This window comes from Pteronotus mesoamericanus, unplaced genomic scaffold, assembly GCF_021234165.1.
Source record: "Pteronotus mesoamericanus isolate MK-2021 breed Mesoamerican mustached bat unplaced genomic scaffold, CSHL_Meso_final contig_291, whole genome shotgun sequence".
NCBI classification, from domain to species: Eukaryota; Metazoa; Chordata; class Mammalia; order Chiroptera; family Mormoopidae; genus Pteronotus; species Pteronotus mesoamericanus.
Genome location: NW_026555124.1, coordinates 100,216 through 125,961, shown reverse-complemented (window position 1 = coordinate 125,961; position 25,746 = coordinate 100,216). Strand labels below are relative to the sequence as shown.

The following is a 25,746-nucleotide window of genomic DNA, read 5'->3' as shown; positions in this document are numbered from 1 at the left end:
AAAAAAAGGTAAACACAATTCAGTCAAACTACTTAATGACAACCTTTAAAGCGTATAGTTTTCTAAAGGCTAATTTTATAAATAGTCAGATTTTGCACTGCTTGTCATCATAAACAGTATTCCTAAATGAAGCTAATATGATTCATTTCTAAAGTATATGTTAACTCTTCTCCAAAGAAATCTTTCTGTACTATGTATTACACATTATTCTGCCTTCTTAATCAAAAACCTTCCCTTAAAGAATTGGAGTAATTCTTCCAAAAATATCTAGCTTAGTTAATGATTTTGAAACTGTCCTTTGGAAATTCTCTAGAAGTATACTCAAACATATACAATGTGCTTTCCGTATATAACATCTAAACTACCTAAAGCACACTTAACCATTGTTGGTGAGAGTATAAGCTGGTAGAGCCTTGCTGGAAGACAATTTGGCAATATTCATCAGCATTTAAGATGTACATTCCCTTTGATTCAGCAATTCATTTTCTGGTTTCTTACCCAAACAATTAATTTAAAAAGTTTTGTAAATTTTTTGTATAATGAAGCTCATTGAAATTATTCATAACATCTCAAAATTAGAAGCAACTTAAGTATCAATAGGATAGCTAAATAAACGGTGGCATAGCCATCCAAGGTTTTAAGCATCCTTCAAAAACAATAAAGTGAAATGGTATGAGGGATCTTTTTTGGGATGATGGAAATGTTTTAAAACTGGAATGTGGTAATGGTCGCACAACTCTTTAAATTCACTAAAATGATTATACATTTTAAGCAAGTAATCTTTATGGGAAGTTATACCTTTAAAAAGCTGTTAAAAATAAGGTGGATCCATATGTACAGACATAGAAAGATAACATCTTATATTACATTTTAAAAAAATAAAGTTATGAATGATTTAATTTTATAATTATTTTATTATCTAGAATTATCTGTAATTTCATAACAACGATTTTTTTTTTAACAGAGAAAAGAGATGTTCAGGCTTTTTAAAGTCTACATTTTGTATATTCTGTATTTCTTGGTCATACTGAAAATGTTACCTCTATAAAGAGAAAGATGTTATGATATGAAAAAAGTTAGTTTCCAAAGGAATTCACTCATTTGTTCCTGTTATCTGTTTTATGTATTTAGTTTCCCTGCTGAAACAGTTTCAAAACAACTGAGTGCATCATATCAAGCTCAGAAAATTTCAAAATAATCAAAAACTGTCCTAAAAGAGGTCAAAACAGTTGTCAACGTAGGTGTAGTGAACCTCCTTACTCTATTCCCAACCCTCTACCATCAGGGCCACAGTTAAAGCTTTAATTATTTCTCAACAAAACTTTCATCTTCAAAAAGTCCAGAATATAAGGACTCCTGTGGTATTATTAAATATAGATTCATGAACCATGTGAACCATGCTGTAAATATTAGATAGGAGTCTAGATTTCTAGTGTCTAAAATAGACACAAAAAAATCTCCCTAAAAAGAATTCTATTTTAATATGCAAAATATTACTCATGGACTTGATTACATCTATTTTGGCTGCTCAGAAGAACTGCTTTACCATTTTATTTTTCTATTCTGTATACATGAAGATAAAATCCTGAGGTGTTATTATAATCATATTTTAAGTAGTATATAAAGAGTTAACATAAATCTACAGGTAACAACACTAGGAAGTCTTGCTAAAAGCTAAATCAATATAACTTTTCTTTTAAAAGTTCTAATTTTACAAAGACGATCCCTAAAAAGGCCATAAGAAACTTATTGGAAAGTTTTAAAGGTTTTGTTCTTTCCCAAAACCTCCCATTACTGAGTAAGATGATGCCATTCTATTTCTAGAAATAAGGAGGAATCTGCCTATTTCTTTAAAAGGAAAAACAAACAAAGAACTAGAAAGTAATTCTACATCTAATTAAGTAAATGCTACATCATGATCGAACCATAAAGAATCAAAGGCCTTGTAAGTTAGGAATAAAGTTTTCGCTTAAAAAGACGTCACTGGTATTGAAATTAGATAATAGTGATAGTTATACAAATTTGGGGATATAGTAATACTAAATTGTATACGTTAAAAGAATGAATTAAAAACATAACTTCTTAAATTTCAGTGGAAAGTTACAAAAAAAGTCAACATTCAGAAATTCTGAAACTAAAATATTATATAGTTAACCTTCCTTGACGATATTATACATACATGTAACAGAAATGCAGTGGTTTTTCTTCTTTCTACAATTTTTATATACTTTTTCACCCTACTTAGAAAAAAACATTAGGGCAATACCCCATTCTATATAATCACATATTCAGGATTAATAAAAGTATGCAACTGGACCCAAAAAAACTTTTAACCAAAATTAGTTATTACTTATTTCCAATTACTACATCTTTAAAACTATTATCAACTTCAACACTGGGGAAAGGAAGGATAAAGAAATGGAGAGGAAGAAGATGCTCCAAGTTCCCATCTTTTTATTCACTAGTAGCAATGGATACAATTATACAAAAAAAATATTACTAACAGTATGAGTCAAGCACTTGACTTACAAAAAAGAAAATATTATTTAAAACTAGTATCCCTGGCTGGGTGGATTAGTTGCAGCATTGTCTCCATACACCAGAAAGTTGCAGGTTGATTCCCAGCCAGGCACAAACCCAGGTTGTGCATTCCATCTCCAATCACAGCACATACAGAAGGCAACCAATCAAGTTTCTCTCACACCAGTGTTTCTCTCTCCCTTCCTCTCTGTCTAAAATCAATAAACATATCCTTGGGTGAGGATTTTTTAAAAATTAAAACTGGTACTTAGATAATGTCTCTAAAAATGAAATTCAAAATTCCATGTGCTTTTATAGAATTACAGCCCTTAATCTGTAATTTTATTAACCAATGTCACCCCAATAAATTCAATAAAAATAATAAATTAAAAAATTCTATGTGCTTCCCTTTTTCATCAACCATTACTTTTTGAAAATGGCGATAAGTAAACATAAACCAATTGTATGTCAAAAAAATGTTTAGGTCACTGACAAACAGATCAAGTTTTATGAGTTATAACGACTACTTTGAAGTGATTGAGAACCAATGTAACAGAATAAGACCTGAATTCTAGAACTCTCTCAGCTACAGTACAGTGTACAAACCTAACCAAAACTTTTAACCTCTGAAACTGGTTCCCTCTTATATAAAATAAGGATATTGACGAGGACCCAAGATGGCAGAGGGATAAGTGGAAGCTACACTAACCTCCTCCCAGGACCAAACTGAAATTACAACTACATTATAGAAAAATCATCCCAACTAACCAACTGAACATTAGCTGGAGAGAAGCCTTATAACCATGGACAGACAGAAGAAACAGCTTCAACATAAAGTGAATGGTAGGGAGTGCAGAGGAGATGTGAGAGGGCAGACTGGGCTCCCACAGGTGGCAGCTGAAGTTCCAGAGGGATATTTCAGTGGCTGGGGGTTCCCCCTGAGAAGTACAGGGTCTAAACCCCAAGCTGCTCTCCCATTCTGCAGCACCAGAACCAGGAAAAGGAATCCAAATAACACAGTTGTGAAAACCAGTGGGATTTCTATCTGTCAGGGAGAGTTTACTGGAGACAGAGAGAGCTCCTTAAAGGGCTAACGTACAAAATTCCATTTGCAGCCACTCACCTTGGTCTCCAGCAGAGGGAGGGCAGGGCAGAATGGACTAGAGACGTGTAAGGAGAATCTTGGTCTGCTGGCTCTGGAGAGAGAACTGAAGGAACAGCCACCAGGATTCCTATACCGTCATTCCCCATATAGCAGAGGCTATCTTTCTCAGGCAGGACACTCCACTCCAAGTGGCACCAGCCTGAGGGGAAGCAATAGCTGCACTAGAAGGAATTACTCTGCCCCATCCTGTGGAGCTTAAGTTGGGATGCTGAGTACAGCCTGAGGCTATAACAATGATCATGTTTAACAACTAAGATAGATCTTTGGGAGCTCTGAGACTTTAGATGGCCTTCCCCCAGGCCCAGTGCTGGTAAAAGCCAGACTTGGTATGCAGCCTGGATCTTTCTGCACAAAAATTGGCCCAGCAAAGGGTGCCACAAACTGTGGGTTGCTGACAGGTCCAAACAGGTTGAGCAGGGCCAATCACAGGCGGTATCTGACATGGGCCTGTACCAGGGTATTTGCAGATCTACCTAATACATAGAAACAAATGCAAAGAAGCAACAAAAATGCAAAGACAAAGAACTAGAAGCCAAATAAAAGAACAAGAGAATTATCCAGAAGAACAACAAGATGAAATGGAGGCAAGCAAGTTATCAGGTAGAGAGTTTGGAGTAATAATTATAAGGATACTCAACAGAATGAAAAAAGACATAGGAACCATAAAAAAGGACCAGTGAAAAATTAAGAATGCAATATGTGAAATGAATAATAACTGGAAGGAGCCCCAGCTGGTATGGCTTAGTGGACTAATGCCAGTCTACAAACAAAAGGGTCACCAATTTGATTCCCAGTCAGGGCACATGCCTGGGTTGTGGGCCAGGTCCCCTGTAGGGGGCCAGGAGAGGCAACCACACATTGATGTTTCTCTCCCAATTTTTCTCCCTCCCCTCCCCTCTGTCTAAAAATAAAATAAATAAAATCTTTAAAAATAATACTAAAAATAACTAGAAGGAATAAATAGTAGGTTATATGAAGCAGAGGATCTAATGAATGATTTGGAAGACAAGGTAGAACAAACCACCCAAAGAGAGCAGCAAAAAAGAAAAAAGAATTTTAAAAAATGAGGAAAGCTTAAGAAACCTTTGGGAAAACATGAAGCATAACAACATCTGTATCATGAAATACCAGAGGGAGAAGAGAGTGAACAAAGAATTGAGAACCTATTTGAAAAAATAATGACTGAGAACTTCCCAATCTGGTGAAGGAAAAACATATACAAGTCCAGGAAGCTCAGAATCCCAAACAAGTTGAAACCAAAGAACCCTACACCAAAACACATCATAATCAAAATGACAAGTCTCAAGAAGAAAATCCTAAAAGCCACAAGAGAAAAGCAGGTAGTTACATAAAAGGGGGCACCAACTGGACTGTCATCTGTTTTCTCAACAGAAACATTTCAGGCCAAAAGGGAGTGGCATTAAATAGTCAAGGTGATAAAAGCAAGGACCTACAACCAAGGCTACTTTACCCAGCAAGGCTATCATTTAAAATCAAATGAGAAATGAGGAGCTCCCCAGACAAGAAAAAGCTAAAGGAGTTTGTTAACACCAAACCCAAGGATGAAGAAGAAAGGAAGATGGGGAGGAGGGGGGAAAAGAGGAAGAAGAAAAAGGAGGAAGAGGAAGAAGAAAACAGAGGAGAATAGTCTAACAATAAAATAGCACTAAAAATGTATCTATCAATAATCACCTTAAATGTAAATGGCTTAAATGTCCCAACCAAAAGACACACGGTAGCTGAATGGGTAAGAAAACAAGACCCATATATACGCTGCCCCCAAGAGACCCACCTCAGATCAATATATATGCTGCCTCCAAGAGACCCATCTCAGATCAAAAGACAGACTAAAAGTAAAGGGACAGAAAAAAATATTCCATGCAAATGGAAACGGGAAAAAAAAGCCAAGTTAGCAATACTTACACCCAACAAAATACACATTAAAACCAAGGCTACAGTAAGAGACAAAGGAAGATACTACATAATGATAAAGGAAATAATCCAACTAGAGGATATAATCCTAGGAAACATTTACTCACCCAACACAGTAGGCACCTAGTATTTAAAGCAAATCTGGATGGACGTAAAGTGAGATATGGACAGAAATACAGCCACAGTCGGGGATTTTAACACCCCATTAATTTCAATAGATAGATCTTCCATATAGAAAATCAACAAGGAGATAGCAGCCTTAAACGACACACTGAATCAAATGAATTAAATTAATATCTTCAGAGCATTTCATTCCAAAACAGCAGAATATACATACTTTTCAAGTGCTCATGTAACATTTTCCAGGACACACCACATGACAGGGCACAAAACAAGTTTCAATAAATTTAAGAAGACTGAAGTCATATCAAGCATCTTCTCTGACCACAATGCTATGAAACTAGAAATCAATAACAAGAACACTGAAACACACACAAAGACATGAGGACTAAATAACATTATTAAACAATGAATGGGTCAACAATGAGATCAAGGAAGAAATCAAAAGATACCTTGAAATAAATGAAAATAAGAATACAACAATATCAAATCTGTGGGACATTGCGAAAGCAATCCTAAGAGGGAAATTCATAAGATTATAGGCTTGTCCAAAAAAAAACAAGGAAGGAGGACGGAGGGAGGGAGGGAGGGAGGGAGGGAGGGAGGGGAGGAAGACCAAATAAACGATCTAAATTTACACTGAAAGGAACTTGAAAAGAGCAACAAAGCCCAAAGTGAGCAGAAAGAAGGAATTAATAAAGATCAGAGCAGAAATAAATGAAATAGACTCTAAAAAAGTTATATGAAAGTTCGATCAATGAATCCAAGATCTAGTTCTTTGAAAAGATAAACAAAATTGACAAACCTTTAACCAGGCTCATCAAGGAAAAAAGAGAAAGGACTGAAGTAAATAAAATCAGAAATGAAAGAGGAGAAATTAACAACTGACACCAAGGAAATAAAAAGGATTAAGAAAATATAATGAGCAACTATATGCCAACAAACTGCACAACCTGGACAAAATGGATAAATTCCTAGAAACACACAATCTTCCTAAACTACATCAGGCAAAATCAGGGAATCAGAATAGATCAATTACACCTAGTAAAATTGAATCAGTAATTGAAAACACTTCCAACAAAAGCCCTGGACCAGATGGCTTCACAGGTGAATTTTACCAGACATTTCTAGAAGAACTAACACCTCTCTTTCTCAAACTATTTCAAAAAATACAAGAGGAAGGAAGGCTCCCAAGCTCATTTTATAAGATCAGCATTATCCTAATCCAAAACCAGATAAAAATACTACAAAAAAGAAAATTATAGGCCAATATCCCTGATAAACAGATGCTAAAATCCTCAACAAAATATTGGCAAACCAAATAAAGCAATGCATCAAAAGATCATATCCCATGATCAAGTGGGATTTATTCTGGGAATTCAAGGTTGGTACAATATTTGCAAATCAATAAATGTGATATATCACATAAACAAAACGAAGGATTAAAGCCACATAATCATATAAATAGATGCAGAAAAAGCATTTTATAAAATCCAGCAGCCATTTATAACAACTCTCAGCAAAGTGGGAACAGAGGCAACACCTACACATAATAAAGGCCACAGATGACAAACCCATGGCCAGCATCATACTCAATGGGCAAAATCGACAAGTGTTCGCCTTAAGATCAGGAACAGGGCAGGGATGTCCGCTTTCACCTCTCTTATTCAACATAGTACTGGAAGTCATAGCCACAGCAATCAAACAAGAAGCAGAAATAAAAGGCATCCTAATTGGAAAGTAAGAAGTAAAACTATCTTTGTTTACAGATGATATGATACTGTACATAGAGAACCCCAAAAATTCCACCAAGAAATTACCAGAACTGATAAATGATTTCAGCAAAGTAGCAGAATACAAAGTTAATATCCAGAAATCAGGTTTATTTTCATATACCAATAATGAACTAACAGAAAAGGAAATTGAGAAAACAATCCCATTCATAATTGCTTCAAAAAGAATAAAATACCTAGGAATAAACCTAACCAAGGATATAAAAGACCTGTATTTAGAAAATTATAAGACACTGAAGAAACTGAAGAAAAGACAAATAAGTGGAAGCACATTCTGTGTTCATGGAAAGGAAGATATAAGATCATTAAAATGTCCAAACTCTTCAAAGCAACCTACAGATTCAATGTAATTCCTTTCAAGATTCCAATTATATACTTTACAGAGCTAGAACAAATATTTCAAAAATTTCTGTGAAACCACAAAGCACCCTGCAGAACACCAGTAATTCTGAGAAAGAAGAATGAAGTTGAAGAAATTACTCTAACATCAAACTATAATATTATAAGCCCATAGTAATCAAAACAGTGTAGTACTGGCATAAAAACAAATATGTAGATCAATGGGACAGAATAGAGAGCCCAGAAATAAATCTACACTTTTATAGCCAACTAAAATTCAACAGAGGAAACAAGCACATACAATGGTCTAAAAATTGATTATTCAATAAATGGTGTTGGGAAAACTGCACAAATACATGCAGCAAAATGAAACTAGACCACTTTCTTAAACCACACACAAGAATAAATTCAAAATGGATCAGACTTAAATATTAGACCCCAAAACCATAAAAATCTTAGAAGAAAACATAGGCTGCCAAATCTCAAAACATGCTCATAGCAATATTTTATCAGATATATCTCCCCAGGCAAGGAAAACACAAGAAAAAACAAACAGATGGGACTACCTCAAACTAAAAAAGGTTTTCTGCACAGGAAAAAAAAAAAATCAACAAAATGAAAAAGCCCACTGAGTGGGAGAACATATTCGCTGATACATCTGATAAGGGGTTAATATCCAGTTTATAAAGAACTTATAAAACTCAACACCAAAAAAAACAAACAACCCAATTAAAAAATGGGCGAAGGACCTAAAGAGACAGTTCTCCAAACAGGACATAGAGATGGCCAACAGGCATGTGAAAAGATGCTCAAGTCACTAATCATCAGAAAAATGCAAATTAAAATGAGTTTATCATCTCATCCTTGTCAAAATGGCTATTGTCAATATATGAACAAACAATAAGCGCTGGCATGGATGTGGAGAAAGGGGAACCCTTTTGCACTCTTGGTGGCAATGCAGGTTGGTGCAGACACTGTCGAAAGCAATACAGAGATACCTCAAAAAATTAAAAATGGATCTGCCTTTTGACTCAGTGATCCACTTCTAGGAATACATCCAAAGAAACACAAAACACTAATTCAAAAGAACAGAAGCACCCCTATGTTCAGTGTACTGTTATTTACAATCATGAAGATATGGAAGCAGCCCAAGTGTCCGTCAGTAGATGAGTGAATAAAACTATAGGAAACTTACACAGCAGAATGTTATTCAGCTGTAAAAAAAAGAAAATTTTACCCTTTGCGACAGTACACATGTACCTGGAGAACATTATGATAGGTGAAATAAACTAGTCAGAGAAAGACAAATACTATATGATTATACTTATGTGGAATCTAATAAACAAACTGAACTAACAAGCAAAATACAAACAGGCTCATAGAGAGCAGGGTAACAGCTAGCAGGGGAGGATAAGGGTGGAGGGACTGAGCAAAAAGGAAAAAGGACTCATGGACATGGACAACAGTGTGGTGACTGGTAGCGGGGAGCAGTATAAGGGGACTAAATGGTAATGAAAAAACACAATAAATAAATAATGTAAAAGCTGCAAAAAAATTAAAAATAATGACTAGGTTTCTAAAGTGAGAGCTGTCAAAATACTAATATATTAGTACTGAATCTTCTAAAGAGTCTTAGCCAATTTGTGACTAAAAAAAATTATCAGGAAAAGAGGGCACAACAATATGAAGGGAGACTGAAAGGACTATCTTCTTATGAAAAGGTGGGATTAAAAATTTCCATAAAGCCCTGACCGGTGTGGCCCAGTTGGCTGGGCATCATCTGGCAAAGGGAAAGGTCACCAGTTCAATTCCCAGTCAGGGCACATGCCTGTGTTGAATGTTTGGTCTCCCCCTGGGACATGTATGAAGGGCAACAGATCGATATTTCTCTCACATATCAATGTTTCTCTCCCTGTCTTTCTCCCTGGCTTCCTCTCTCTCTAAAAATAAATAAAATCTGTTTTTAAAATATCTCTATAAAAAGGCCCTAGCCAGGTAATTCAGATGGTTGGAGCATCCTCCTGATGCACCGTTTCAGGGTCCATCACCAGTCAAGGCACATACAGGAATCAACCAATGTATAAGTAAGTGGAATAATAAATCAATGTCTGTCTGTCTGTCTGTCTGTCTGCCTGTCTCTCTCTTTTTCTCCCTCTGAAACAGCTGATTTTTAACATATTTAACTACATGGCCTCTAGGACAGAAACTAGAAATTTTAGAGTATTTGTAACAGATCTTTAGTAACGTACAAGAACCTTGGGAAACAATCATTATGAACAGATTATAGAAGGACATATTAATTCTGTATGAGGTGATTAGAGTTCTATATAAGGATATAGAATTCCATATGAAATTCCTCCCTTATTATTCGTAAGGATGTTTTTGTATTAGAATTTTACCACAAAGACCTCATGAACCATTGCTTTTGACCAAGTAGTCACATGGAATTATCCTTCAGAATAGCAATGAATTACTTTATTCCAAAAGGGAAAATATAGGGGAGTGTGATTATGCCTACATTTGGAGATAAATATTTTTGAAATCATTTTTTTAAAAACTGATGAGCTAACTGATTTTAAAAACAAAACAGCAGATTTAGTACTGCTATATTTCTACTGTTAAGAGGTTTTTAACTGGAGGAAAATTTCTAATGTTGTCATGTAAACAATTCATTAAAAGATTTCTATTTGGCAAGATAATAGACTAAGAATTCTAGAAGATAGAGCAGTTTGATTTAAAATATTCCTATGGAGAGTTCATTCTAATAGGGAAAAGATCCACCTCCCAGGCTATGTCTTTCAATAGTCTCAATTCAATGTGAAAATATTTTCAGTAAAGGACTATTTTTTTCTAGATGATGAAAGAAGTTTAAAGAAATCAGTATGAAGGTTACAGACCAAATAGCTCAATAGGCAGACTTTTTTTTTAAAGCATGCCGTAAATTTGTTAATAGCCACAATTTTTCCCATGCCAGAATGTACTTGAAAGTTTAAAATGAAACTTTATCTTTCCCCTGACTCTAAGAAGAAGTCTACTCCACCCCACTTTTTATCTGGACTGCCCTTCTGAATTGTTTCAACCAACATAATGTGGCACTACTGACGCTATGTGGTTTCAGAGGCTAAATGTTAAAAGGCCTTACAGATTCTACTTTTGCCTTCCTGGATCAATGCTAAGGTTATCATATAAGGGAGCTAGTCTATCCTAATGGAGAATGAGAGGTGATGTGGAAAAAATCTAAGGTGCCCTAAAACAGCCAGCACCAGCTGTCAGACATGTGAGTGAGTCCATCTTGGACCTTCAAACCTATGAGATGGTAAATGCAACTGGAATAAATGAGGTCACATAAATCCAGCAAAGGAATTGTCAAGCCAACTCACAGAATCATAAGAAATAATAAATAACTATTGTTTTAACCCACTATGATTATACATTAAAACATCACTGTCTCAATTCCCCCTATATTTAGGAAAGAAATGCCATTATCTAAATAAATCGAAGGTGGGCTACTGAACTCTTAGAAAGGCTTGTAAAAATATTACTAATAGAATGAGTCAAGCACCTTGACTTGCAATAGGAAATACTATTATTTAATACTAGTAGTTACAGATAATTTAAGCTTTTTTTTTTTTTTATGAAAGGGATTCCAAATTCTATTACCTATGCCTCTAAAAATAAAATTCAAAATACTACGTGCTTCTTTGTCCTCAATCATTACCTTTTGAAACAGTAACAATGAGTAGAGTATCGGTCTACATCAACAAAATGTTTAGATCACTAACAAATAGTTCAGTTTTTATGAGTTCAATTTATAAATCCCTCCCTTCATAGGACTATGCTGAACAAATGTTCAACACAAGTTATTAGAGGAACAGTCTAGAGAAAACTGGAATTATTTTTATGAAGTGATTTCTATAAATTATACATTTTTCCACCAACAGTCTTTATATTTATTCATAAGTTACAAACTGCCAACTATGACTTGATATTACTTAAAATTCACAATACCTATTTTTACATACCTCTATAGTAGGATGAGTATTATGCTTGTAAGCAGTATATAAGGGGAATTGAATTTGAAAAATTTTTGCCACACATAGTAAGAGTTTTTCCTTCTCATCTGTACTCCATAAACTAAATGGATCAGAACTCTCCTCAATCAGATTACAAATTCTTGTAGAGTTCGATTTTTTTTCTATTGATTTTTGTCTTTCTGTACTTCCTTCATTACACTCTCTTTCTATATTCAGTGGTTCTTCCGCTTGATTACTCTCATCTTGCCACGTGGAATCTATGTTAATAGTAGTACAATGTTTACAAAGCTGGTCCCGGAGCACTTGAACTTGGGCAATCACTAAGTTAATAAGTGCACATACTACTTGATTAAAAATCTCCAAATGCTTATATTCCTTGAAGCAGCATAGACATTGCCTATAAGAGAAAAAAAATCAATAAATTAATGTTTCCTAGAGAAGTAACAATTATATCTAACAAGTAATATTAAAAGAATAAGCAAATACTAAAATACTTTTATTCAAACTTTTTTTAATTCCTCCTTCCTGATGAAGTGGCACCATAATAACTTATATAAATAGCATGACACCAAAAACTGGTACTGTAGTTAAAAAAAAAAAAAAAATTCATCATATCAGGTTGACTTTTATCTGCATGCATTTATCTGTTCTTCTACACAAAGAACTATTTAAGAATAAGAATTGTGGCATATATCTTTGCTTCTCTAAGTACCAAGTACTCAATATATGTTTAATAAATAGCAGGATACTGGCCTTAATAAAATACCTTACTAGTAAAGCCGCTTATTTTACTTAAGTGGTTTTGTTGTCAATTAATTAAAAAACCTACATTTTAAAATTAATAATTTGCTTGAAGTCTACTTGGGAGGGACATTCCTATCCTATTTAGCAGATAAAAAGAGTTTAGGAACACCACAAATACATATACACATTAAACTCCATACAAGATAAAAATATATGTAAACAATTACAGTCAGCAATTATTACACACAAATCTAGTTTTCTCAGACAAGTTCAATTAGTAGCACAATGCCTAGCACATGGTAAAAAATCTAAAGGTTTTGATGAATTAGTAAGTAAACGATACACCAGTACCAGGTTATAATAATTGCATCCAATAACGGATGACAGTTAAGCAACTATTACTTAAAATTTTTACCTAGTTATACTATCAAAACGAATCAAAACATCTATATCATAGTCCAGATAGATCACCAACTCCTTGTATGACTGTGTAAAAATAATCACATTTCTCCAGGTGTGGCAGATGTGAAGTATGGCCATATATACTCTTTCCTTTAAAAGGTGAAGGTCATACACCTGCAGGTCCCCTTGAATGTGAACCAGATTTAATCACTGGCTTCTAAGGAATGGAATGTGGCAGAAATGACAGTGTGTGACATCTGAGGCTAGATCATAAAAGACACTGTCACTTCTGCCTTGTTCTCTTTTGGATCACACACTCTTGGGAAGCCAGCTATCATGTTTGTAAGACACTCAAGGAGCTCCTGGAGAGGCCCACACAAGAAAAAAACTGAGGTCTCACACTAACAACAAGCACCAACTTGCCAATCATGTGAATCAACTTGGAATATCCTCCAGCCCCACACAATGTTCAGATGACTAACGTGACCAACATCTTGAATATAACCTTGTGAGAAATCAAAACCAGAACCTACCAACTAAAACCACTCCCAAATTCCTATCCATACAAACTTTGAGGATAATAAATGTTTAATGTTGTCTTAAGACACCACTTTGGGAGTAACTTGTTATACAGAAACAGATAAATGATATATCACGCCCGTTCTATCAGTAGCAGAATGAAATGGATTTTACCTGTAAGGCTTCCTCTAGTTTTAAATTCTGTAATATCACAATTTATACAAGAAGAAAAATTAAGTTTTTTTTTTTTTAATGAATAGATTCTTCCTTTAGGTTTAAGAAAACCAAGTTCAAAGAGAAGGATATTTTGGAATATCTTTCTTTTCTGAAAATGGACACTGAATCTTTCCCCCACCCCACCCCAAATCGGAAGTCTGATATGGATTAGGAAAGCCAAAGAGGCACTCAAATTTACTTTAAAAATTGTCAGGAAATGAGTGTTAAACTGCTTGATTCCTTAGTAGGAAACTAATCTTAAAAGACAAAAATGATACATGAACCAAGTAATGGGAACCTGGATCTAGGTCTTTACAGACCTAAAATATACAAGTTCAAGGAGAGCTGAGAGTCTAAGATACATACGCACACTCACACCCTTCTAAAATTATCATACAGTACACAAATTCTGAGAAGTCTAGGTATCCGAATTCTCAATATAGCATTTCTCTCTATGACCTACTCCCAACGCAAGTGGAAAAAGTATTTGTTTTTAAATAAAAACATCATTTTCAATTAAGCCCACCTTGATTTTACATAACAATTTATGCCTTCTCTGTTCTAAAACCCACTACAAATAAAGCAAAAAAAAAGAAGACAAACTCAATAAAGGAAGAGATCACAGGAGAAAAGAGGACAGGTTAGAAAATGGCGGTACAGTAAATAACTTAGAATGGAAGAAATAAAACATGGAAGGGGCTACAGAAGAATATATCAGAAAAAGAAAGATCTACCCCACAGAACACTGGAAAGGCTCAGGACTCAAGATTATCTAATACCTTTGAAGGCAGAGATGAAACATGGAACCAAAAGGAGAACTAAATGAAAGGTACAGTTAAAGCCTGCAGGTTCCCATCCCAACCAGGACGCTGTTCCTACTTGACCCAGGGAAACAAGTTTTTCCTGTACATAAAGTGAACAAGATAATCTCAGGAACACCAGACAATGAAAAAGTCAGGGATGATAAAAGAAATTAAAAGCAAGAGAATTAAATGAAATGACTGAATGGTGAACCTTCCCAAGTACTCTTCCTTGCCCAAAAACCAGACTAATATAGCTCAAAACCAAAGACTTAAAAGATATTCTCTTAGAAAATGTGAACAACCTAAGAGAAAAGTTCATTTAACCCTAAAGCCTGCTCACCATTTTACCATCATAGATTATAAACCAATATCTGAAATGCCCCATTCACACAGAGCTTCCAAACCATCCTTTCAGTGCCCTTTCTTAACCGTAACAGGATAGATAAGGATCAGAACACTTTCCAAAAAAAGCTGCATCACCAAAGGCAGATCAAAACAGTCAACAGAAGTTCAGAGGAAGTAGATAAAATGCAGAAAGGAGTTAAAAAAAAAAAAAGTTTTAATTAACTGATATCCTCAAAGACATAAAAGACAATGGATTACTGAAACAAAAATAATAAATGCGTTAAAATTACAAAATAGAGCCCTCAAATATGCACAAATACATAATATATAGCTTTTACATATACAACATTTACAATTTAAAAACAAATTAAAATTATAGCAATTCGTAAAATTCAATACAAGGTTTGGAAGGTAAAACTGAAGAAATCTCACTGAAAGCAGACAAAAAAAGATAAACGGAAGGAAAAGTCAACCGTCAATCAAGGAGGTACAGTACCTGACTAATAATTATTTTCAAGAAGACATAGTAGAAAATATGGAGATGAGAAAGTTATGAAACTTTAAAAAATTTCAGAACTGAAAAGCCCAACAAAACACATATCATCATGAAATTTCTGAAACTGAGGTACAAAGATGCTAAAAGCTTTCAGGGAGGGTGAAGAATGAAAATTAAAAGCTCAGGAATTAAAACAGCTAGTACTTCTCCAAAGCAGTACTGGAAGTTACAATACAATGCAGCAATATTTTCAAAGTTCTGACAGAAAATAATTTCCCACCTAGAATTCTTTTGTTTTAAAGATTTTATTTATTTGTTTTTAGAGAAGGGAAGGAAGGGAGAAAGAGAGGGAAGAGGAACATCAATGTATGGGTTGCACCTTGTGCACCCCTACTGGGAACCAGGCCTGCAACACAAGCATGTGCCCTACAGTGGGAATTGAACCAGCAACCCTCTGGTTCGCAGGCCAACACTCAATTCACTGAACCACACCAGCTAGGGCCCACCTACAATTCTGTATCCAACATGTTATCAATAAAAGTAAGGGTAGAAAAGATTAGAAAAGAAAAAGTAAGGGTAGACGTTTTTAGGCCTTGCAAAGTCTAAAAAACATTTGCTTCCCATGTACCCTTTCTGAGATAAACTGTCTTCCTAACAAAACAAAGAAGCAAAGCAATAAAGATGACAACATGGAATTCAGGCAACTGGAGATGCAATACAATAGAAAAGCAAAAGAAATTTAAATGATGATCCGAAGAGAAGATAGCTGTTTAGTAACCCTGGTGAGAAATGAATACAGATTGGAATAGGAAAGACCAAAGAAGATTCGGGAGTGGGGGGTGGGCCGGAATAATAGATCATTTAATGATGTACGAAAATGTAAAAATTAGTACTAAGAAGGGTTGAGGGTTCAATCCCCAGTCAGGGCACCTATAAGAATTAACCAATGAAGACATAAATTTATAAGTGGGACAACAAATCATGGATGTCTGTCTCTGTCTCTGTCTCTCTCAAATCAATTGAAAAAAAAAAAAAAAAAAAAAAAACCCTGGCCAGGTAGCTCAGTTGGTTAGGGCATCGTCCCAATATGCCAAGGTTGGGGGTTCCCATCCCTGATCAGGGCTCATACTTGATTCAACCAATGAACGCATAAATAAGTGGAACAACAAATCAATGTTTCCCTCCCCTGCCCTTTCCCTCTCTAAAATCAATTTTCAAAAATTTGTTTAACATAGGAAATAATGATAATCTGTTAAACCAACACATAACTAACTTTCCTCATCTTACAAGACAAAGGAGTGACAGTTATATGACTGTTATACAGCAATTTAAAATGACATATCACATTTGATGACATGGAGAGACTGATCATAGTAGACTATATGTGAAAAATCAGATTATACAATATCATGTAGTAAAATCACATTTTGTAAAATTTTCAACTGTACTGTTCACAATCTCATACCTAGGCTAGACCAAAAAAGTGAGCAGTTTTTACTCTGGATGGTGGCATTCTTTTTTTAAATTTTGATTCTCTGTATTTTCTCAAAGATTTTTACAAATGTATCATTTAAACAAGAAGAAAAATAATATAAAGCATTAAAATGTTTGTAATGCTTATAAGCTATTAAATTCTTAGCAACATACTGTTTTTAAATGAACATTCTCCTTTACCTATAGTCAATACCCTAGAAAAAAAATGATTGACCATTGATAATCTTATGAAAGATACTACCATTTTTCTCGCAAAAGACCTGTAAAGAACGTTTTGTATGAAATGCCATGGGTTCATTAGAGCACTAAGGTGTATGGTCATGAGCCCCTGAGTTAAAAATCTCTTTTGCAAATTAACTGTGCTTTATTAGTAGCCATTTATCCACAATCCTAATCTAGGCAGCAATGTTTTCTAATGCCCAAGAAAGAAACAGGGAGATGTGGGTAGGAATAAGGACAGAATAGGCAAAAAATTTTTACTACAAAGCACTGTGATCCTGCTGGATATTTTATTGTCACTTCTCTCTTTTATCAATCAGTATGGCAGAGTGTAATGGTCTACTTTTTGGTACTTTTTACTACCAATTAAAAACTGCTCATAACTTATCGACATGTGAGTAGAATTACAAATATTATAGTGTTTGTAGTTCAGCTTTTTCACACTTTAGCTTTTGTATCCTTCAATACATATTTCATTTTCTAAAATATACTTTAACTACTTTAATTAAAATAGGTTTTTATTAAGTTCTTTTGTCAGAAAACTATGCTAAGCACTTTCTTTGTAACCAAAGATAGTAGTAGCTTTATTATTCTCATTTCACAAATGATGAAGAGCTTAGAGTTTACATAAGTTATTTAATTTGTTATAATCATCCAGTACACAAGTGATAAAGCAGGACTGGAATCTACATCTATGGGCGTCCAAGGCCATACCCTTAACCACTGTATTCTGGGAAAAAAAGGGACAAAAGCAGAGCATCTCTAACAGCTTGGGGCAAACACACTTCGATATTCTGATGAAACCTATAAATTACTGTCTAAAATTGTGCATATCCAAATTTCCTTTATAATTGTATTCCTGTCCAAAGACTTCAGGTTAAAAATTCCTGATACGGGAATTAAGTGCATACATCTAAGACAAAAGTGGACTACAAATGGGAAAATTAACTCCCACTCAGGTCCACCTATAAATCCTCAAATTAAAAGTATGGTTTTTTATTAGTATAACATGTTGCTACCTAACTATAGTTACAATAAATTCAAAATTCTGACTCAAATGTAACATTTCTTAGCAAAACCTTTAGTCTTCTTTTAAAGGATTTTATTTGTTTATTTTTTAGAGAGAGGGGAAGAGAAGGAGAAAGCACAAGAGAAACATCAATGCGAGAAATACATCAACTGGTTAGCTCTCACATGCTCCCCAAGTGGGTATGTGGACCACAACCCAAGCATGTACCCTGACTGGGAATCGAACCGGTGACCTTTAGGTTTGCAGGTTGGCACTCAATCCAATGAACCACACCAGCCCAGGCTAGCCTATGAATGTAAATTTTAAATTCATTAATAATTAGTATTATAAAATATCCAATCATCTATTTAACCCATAATGAAAGGAACAGCAACAACTGCAAAACTTAGTCAAAAGAAATTCATGTTGTGACTAAGAACAGATGTCAATAATGATGGCTCATAAGTTTTAAATAACTATAATCAATCTTTTTTGAAACAAATTTATGTACCAATTTTATTGACAAAAAATATGGAAAAGGAATGTTATTGCACAGGATATGCTTTGTGAAGTTAAAATATTCTGATAAACTATCATCAGCTAGCCTGTATGTCTCAGGACATTCATTTCTGTTACCACTGCATTTAACATGTTTATTAATCATTGCACACAACACTTCAAATATTCTTCACCTATAAAAATTTTAGAAGACCGAAGAAGTTTAAACAAGACAGGCACACAAAAGAAAAAAACATTTAGCCATGATCAACTAAAATCACATTGAGGAAAAAAAGTTTGCAAATCCTTTAAACAAACTTTGATTATATTAATGATTGTGTTCCCCAAAGTTTTATTCTCTGTATTGTCAATATATGTATTATTTTTAAATGGATTTAATAGACATGTTTTGGAAAAAGAACGAATAGGAAGTGCCTTCCTGAAGTGTCAGTGTCTCTACCATCACAGTGATTTTTTTTTAAAGGATTAAATTTGTTACAGGTCCCTCGCTACGCCATAACAATTCTTTAATCTCTCAAAATAACTGTATTTAGAATTTTGATCATGTCTGGATTTCTCAATAATGGTAGAGGAATTAAATAAAGAAATTTTTATTCCAATGTTTTAAAAACAAAACCATAAGTGGCCCCACGAGTAAGAAAGAAGGGAAGAAGATTTAATAAATATTGATAAATTGTCACTTAATCACTAAAGGTATACAAACGAACATCCTAAAAGAAAAACTTGATGACAAACACAGCAAATTTAAAATACAACTCACAAAGTCAGTCTTCGGAATACTTAAGGATACATACCTCTGTGTCCAGGAATTGATATAAGCAAATATTCTGAGAGTATGTTCCTTTCTGAGCTGCAGTCCATCACCACCTTCTATATCTGATACTAAAATAAAGTAGAAAAAAAAATTTTTTTAATTACGAATAAATAACGCTAAACCAATATTAAAGTCACCAACACTTCGCCAAAATATGCCTAGATTTACAAACGAAAATATTTCAGGTGATTTTGTCTTTTTGCTTTCATCCAAGGAAATAAATCTTGGTTTATTTAATTAATGATTAATCTGAGCTTAAGAAGAAATTTTTTAATATATGTAATTCTGAGCAGGAAAAAAAAAAGACACTTTGCAGTTATTCTGGTATTGTCTCTCAACTTCAAATCCACCCTTCTATTCTATGCTTTGTGATGCTGGGACTGGGACTCTGTAAGCTACATTTCTCATTTCCAGCTAGTTCCTGTTAAGATCTTCCAGTGTCATACACAGCACTAGAAAAAGACTGGAAGGTAGGAGGAGACCAAGGATCTGTTAGCTTGCTGTATCTCAAAGCATCACTCAGCAGCAGCAGTGATTCCAGGCTCTAGCTTCTGAGCACCTGTCTCATGGTACCCCTCTGTTAGAGATACCAGCATTAGCCAAGCTACATCCCTTGAAGTCCTAGCTTCCTTCACAAAGGCCCACCTATAAGTGAATAGATTCTGACAACCCTCTTTCCTTTGTTTCCCCAGACTTAAGGGGGAACAGACATTCCCTGCAATTATCATCATTGTTATCATCATTTTCTGGGTGTCCTCCGGATTCCCTCTTTGCTCTTTAAACTATCAATATCTGTGATTACTTCTCTATTAAATTCCCTCTTCAATTCCCTTATTGGACCCTGACTGATATACTGGCATTTCATATACGATACATACTACTACTATTATTACTACAAAGAAATCTAAAATCCGAAAGAGAAACTGAATAAAGAAATAAAGTTGGCCGTTGGCTAATGGTTCAAATAAGTCTTTTAATGTAAAATGTTTGATTTTACATTAAAATCAGGGATCAGCAAAATGTTCTAGAAAGGGACAGAAAGGGAATATTTTAGGCTCTGCAAGCCATAGAGTCTCTTTCACAAATAGGCAGCTCTAACACTGTATCTAGAAGGCAGTCATCGACAATATGTAAACAAATGAGCATGGTCATGTTACAAAAAGACCAGCTGGCCAGGTTTGGCACACTGAACCATAGTTTGCCAACTCCATGGTAGACAAAGTCCAACAAGATAACATAACCCATGGCATTTCAATCTTCACTCAGTCATCATATATGCATTCATTTAGTATTTGTTGAGCACTCTATGTGCTACAGACAATGGTGAATGAATTAGCAACAGTCCTCCCCTCATGAACTTAGGTCTAGTGAAGAAAAGAAAAGATGTAAATAAATAATACTCATTCATATTTTGATAAATGCCAAAAAGAAACCAAGTAGAATATTGTGTATCAAATAAGTATGACCCACCTTAGAATGGGAAGTCAGGAAGAGACTCTCTGAAGAGGTAATTTTTAAGCAAAGACTGGAATGTTAAGAATTCAGACATTAAAAAAAGAAATTAAAGCATTCTAGGTAAAGAAGTTCCTATTTAAAAATAATCCCCAGGATGATGGGAAGAAAGAGTCAACGATGATCACTGTGTACCAATCCCAGGAGCACTAGTAGTTGAGACAGCAGCCAAGAGAATAAAAGGGCTCTGGGTAAGATGGTATTGGGGAGTCCTAAACATACAGTTTACATTTGATTTAAATGAAAATGTTTTACTCTTTTAGAGGAATTATAATAAATGCTGACAGAGGCCCAACACACCTGCATGCAAACGTGGCAACTACTAAACACAGGAATGAAAGAAATCATGTAAGTCAAAAAGTGTACTACAGTATCCTACCTGGCTTAATAGTTAACAATATTACAGTCCCAATAACATAAATACACAATACTAACTCAAAAACAATTGGAAAGTCATGACAAGAGTAAAAAATCTCGTCTTCCTTCCATACAAGTAAGTCAATAGACCAACAGATCTTCTATAGGAGGAAGTAAACAACTGAAACAACAACAGGATCAATCATTTAAACCAGTGATTTTCAGCCTTTTTTTTATCTCACGGCACACACAAACTGATCACTAAATTTCTGCAGCACACCAAAAAATATATTTTTTGCTTGACAAAAAAAACATATAATTTTGATTCATTCACCCTGGATGGCTAAGTTGTGTTGCCTGCTGTCATTTTTTTTTTTTGACAATCTAAGAAAAAAGAGGTCAGTGTCCCTGACTAAATAGTCATGTATTGCATGGTTTAAAAATTCTTGCAACACACCAGTGTGCCTTACCCATATAGTACAGTATTTACGTAGTCCCAATAACTTCAATACACAATACTATAATTCAAAAACAATTGGAAAATCATGACAAGAGTTTAAAAATCCTGATTAAAACAAAAGAAGGTAAAAGCTGAGGTGGGAAGGATCAGATACAACAGAAAGCAATTACCTCTAGACCAGAAAAAGTGAGGTTACAGCAAGAGACTACTGTTTTTTAGGCCTTGCAAAAATGTTTGACTTTTTAAACAAGATGCATATATCATTAAATAAAAGAAAACAAAAAGGGAAAGGGCCCACTTTGCAAAAGTTATTTCTTATGAACATTCATACCATGCCTATTTCAAAGCTGGTATAAAAGTTTAAATATCAACAATTTGTATTCCTTACTCCTCAGTAATTTGCAAAAATACATGGTAAGTCAAAACTGTAATTGCATCAAGGTGGCTTTTTCTTTTAATAAAATGAGAAAATATTACCTTTAGTAGAGTGATAGAGGAAGAACCCAAACTGAAATTAAGTACAATGAAAGTATTATTCATTAGAATAGAAATATTTTTCATTAAAATGCAAATAGGTTAATAAAAATCCCTATCAAAATATTTAATAGTCAAATTCAAAATGATTAGTGAAAAAGCTGCAAAAGGATAGTATGATATCATTTGTTAATTTTTATCACACACACACAAAAAAAAATACGTTAAGGATTCATGCACAATTATATTACAAATACCTACAGTGTAAAGAAACACATCACATTAAGAGAATGGTTAGTTACATCTGAGGGAAAGGATAAAGAGATGGGAGAAAGAAGTACTTTTTAGCTGAATCAGACAATTTTTTTCAGTCCCTTTTTTTTATTACCTTTTTATTGAATTTATTGGGGTGACACTGCTTAATAAAACTATACAGGTGTCAAGTGTACAATTCTGTAATACATCATTTGTATATTATGTGTTCATTTATTTCTTTTTAAAAAGCCAATATAAAATGTTAACATCTATTAAATCCGGCACATATATATATGAATCTTCCAGGGTTTTTTGCTATAGGTATGACCTATTTCAAAATTAATTTTTTCCAGTTAAGTATGCCAGATTCAACATACCATTTTTATCTTCACTCCCTCCCAGAATTCCACAAAAACAAGAGAAAATAAAGCAAACACACAGAGGCAAAAACAAATTGTGGTAGAAAATGGTAAGAAATGACAAAACCACAAGTGGTTTTAAAAACATTAAGCTGATAGTACAGAAGAGAAGCAGGCTAATTTTGTACCATGTAATGTCAGAAAGGCTCAGGAACTGAAAACACAGTACCTCTGAAAGCAAGAATACAGGTGGGACTAAAAATATTAGTCTTATTAAGAAGCTGACACCTGCTCTATTCCCTCTCCCCTGTGTGTATTTATGTGTGTGTCACCCCTCACCCAAAAGATGTTTCCTCTCTGGAGTTGTTGAAACAGAAAGATCTGGTTTTCAGATAACAAAACAACTGTATATGTCTCTGTACAGGCATTTCCCACTGTGTCAGGTATGCACTCTTGAGGAACCTCATGTGATGCAAAATCTTGCACTAAAGAATTACGAGGCTAACAATAAAACAAGGTTAGAAGCAGACTACTTCCAAACCTATGAAACTTTATAATCAGAGCACTAACAAAATCAGTAACTAGCCTGATTTAAAATAAAGAATTCTAGCAGTTAAATCTTTATTGGTATTTGCACCTAATCAGTGTCAACGAAACTTCTGCAACATTAAACTATGAGGTCCATACTTCACCTTGATACCAAGATACCTGAGAGCATTCTATTCTAATAAGTCATTTCCCAAAAAACTGAGGATCGAACACAATCATTCTCATGAATCCTTCATTTTAATGATTTTGCACCCCCTTCATCTTCTACACAGAGATTTACAAAGTAGAAAACAGAGGGGTCCTGAAATGCAGTTAATAACAAAAGGTATTTCTAAGGACTGGCAACTCTATCACAGTTTCTTCATATACTGGTAGAGTTTTCTCTTAATCACAGGAAAGCTTGTGTGGATCACCTAAACATTCATGTGATGGGGGAAAATTCTTTATGAACTGATAAGATGTTCTATTATACTAATATCACTCCTCTACTTACAGATTGTATATGAGTTTAATTTTGGGGGGTTTTTTTTAAAGAGCACACTTGGTTCTAGATCAGACTATATACCTATATTAAAAATTATAGCACTCTTCCCCTACTCAGCTCCAGAAATGCTAGAAGACCAAGTAGGAAGCTGGAAGATTCCTCTCTAGTAGTACTGACTAAACCAAGAGAGGTTAAAAAAAGTTCTTTTTTTTCTTTATTGTTTATGCTATTACAGTTGTCCCAATTTTTCCCCCTTTGTCCCCCTCCCCTCCTTCCCACAGTCAGTCCCCACAGCATTGTTCATGTCCATGGGTGATGCATATATGACAGGGGAACCCCCAAAAAACAGAATTTATAAAAAATTGGGTATTTATTCTTACATTTAAACTTCAGTCACCTTCAAAGTACTCTCCATTTGATGCAATACACCCACCCAGATGTTTTTTTCCACTATTCAAAACAGTTTTTGAACTCATCGATTTTGATGTCTTTTATTGCTTCTACCATTTTTTGTTTCACTTCTTCAACATCGGCAAAACATCTCCCTTTGAGAACTTTTTTCATCAGGTGAAACGAAAAAAAATCATTCGGACAAGATCAAATGAATAGGGAGGGGTGGGGCAATGGGATCATGTCGTTTTTGGTCAAAACCTGCTGAACACTCAGTGGAGTGTGGGCAGGAGTGCTCGTAAATCACCCATTATGAAATGGGCAAATGCACTGAAAGAATCTTCAAAAAAAAATTCACTTAAGCTAAACACAGCCTCTCACAACAACGCTACCTAGTACACTGATACTGATAAGTTCATAGAACACTCACCTGGCATAGGAAGCATGTACTACAGAGGCCCACCCTCCAAAAGATAATTCCAGGTTTTTGGGGGGTCCACCCTTGTATGTTCTTTTTTTTTTTTTTATTTATTTTTTCAAAGACATTTGTCTCTGTCTACCCCCAAACCATTTCCCCTGCCCCCTCCTCCCTCTCCCTCCCTCAATCCTTCCCCTTTGGTTTTGTCCATGAGTCCTTACTATATGTTCCTTGACTTGCCCCTTCCCTTCCTCCCCGCCCCACCCCGCCCCACCCGACCCACACATGCCTTCCTCCTTCCCTCTTGTCTCTGTTGGTTTCTTTTCCTTTCAGTGTTGCTGATCTTATTTTCCTTGCATCTTTGTTTTGTTGGTTAGGTTCCACTTATAGGTGATATCAGACGGAATCTGTCTTTCGCCCTCTGGCTTATTTCGCTTAGCATAATGTTCTCTAGTTCCATCCATCCTGTCGCGAAGTTTAGTAGTTCTTTTTTCCTTTCTGCTGCGTAGTATTCCATTGTGTAAATGTACCATCGTTTTTTGATCCAATCATCTACTGATGGGCATTTAGGTTGCTTCCAACGCTTGGCTATTGTAAATTGTGCTGCTATGAACATTGGGGTGCATAGGTTCTTTGGAATTGGCGTTTTGGGATTCTGAGGGTAGAGTCCCGGCAGGGAAATCACTGGATCAAAAGGCAGTTCCATTTTCAGCTTTTTGAGGAAATTCCACACTGCTTTCCACAATGGCTGCACTAGTCTGCATTCCCACCAACAGTGGACTAGGGTTCCCTTTTCTCCACAGCCTCGCCAGCACCTGTTGTTTGTTGATCCCTTTATGATGGCCATTCTGACCGGTGTGAGGTGGTATCTCATCGTGGTTTGGATCTGCATTTCTCTGATGGCTAGTGATGCCGAGCATCCTTTCAAAGGTCTCTGGGCCCTCTGTATCTCTTCCGTGGACAAGCGTCTGCCCCGGTCCTTTGCCCATTTTTTGATTGGGTCAT

The 25,746-nt window shown here is 35.0% G+C and overlaps 1 protein-coding gene across 2 annotated transcripts in view; it reads right to left on the bottom strand.

Annotated features, from left to right (window-relative positions):
- The window catches only part of USP34 (ubiquitin specific peptidase 34), a 241,464-nt gene that overhangs the window by 183,414 nt on the left and 32,304 nt on the right, over positions 1–25,746 (bottom strand). For both annotated transcript variants that reach the window (XM_054575403.1, XM_054575404.1), the window contains exons 2-3: positions 19,464–19,551; positions 11,892–12,300 (exon numbers count right to left, since the gene is read on the bottom strand). In XM_054575403.1, the coding sequence (XP_054431378.1) occupies positions 11,892–12,300; positions 19,464–19,551 (497 nt within the window). The remainder of the gene's footprint in view (positions 1–11,891; positions 12,301–19,463; positions 19,552–25,746) is intronic.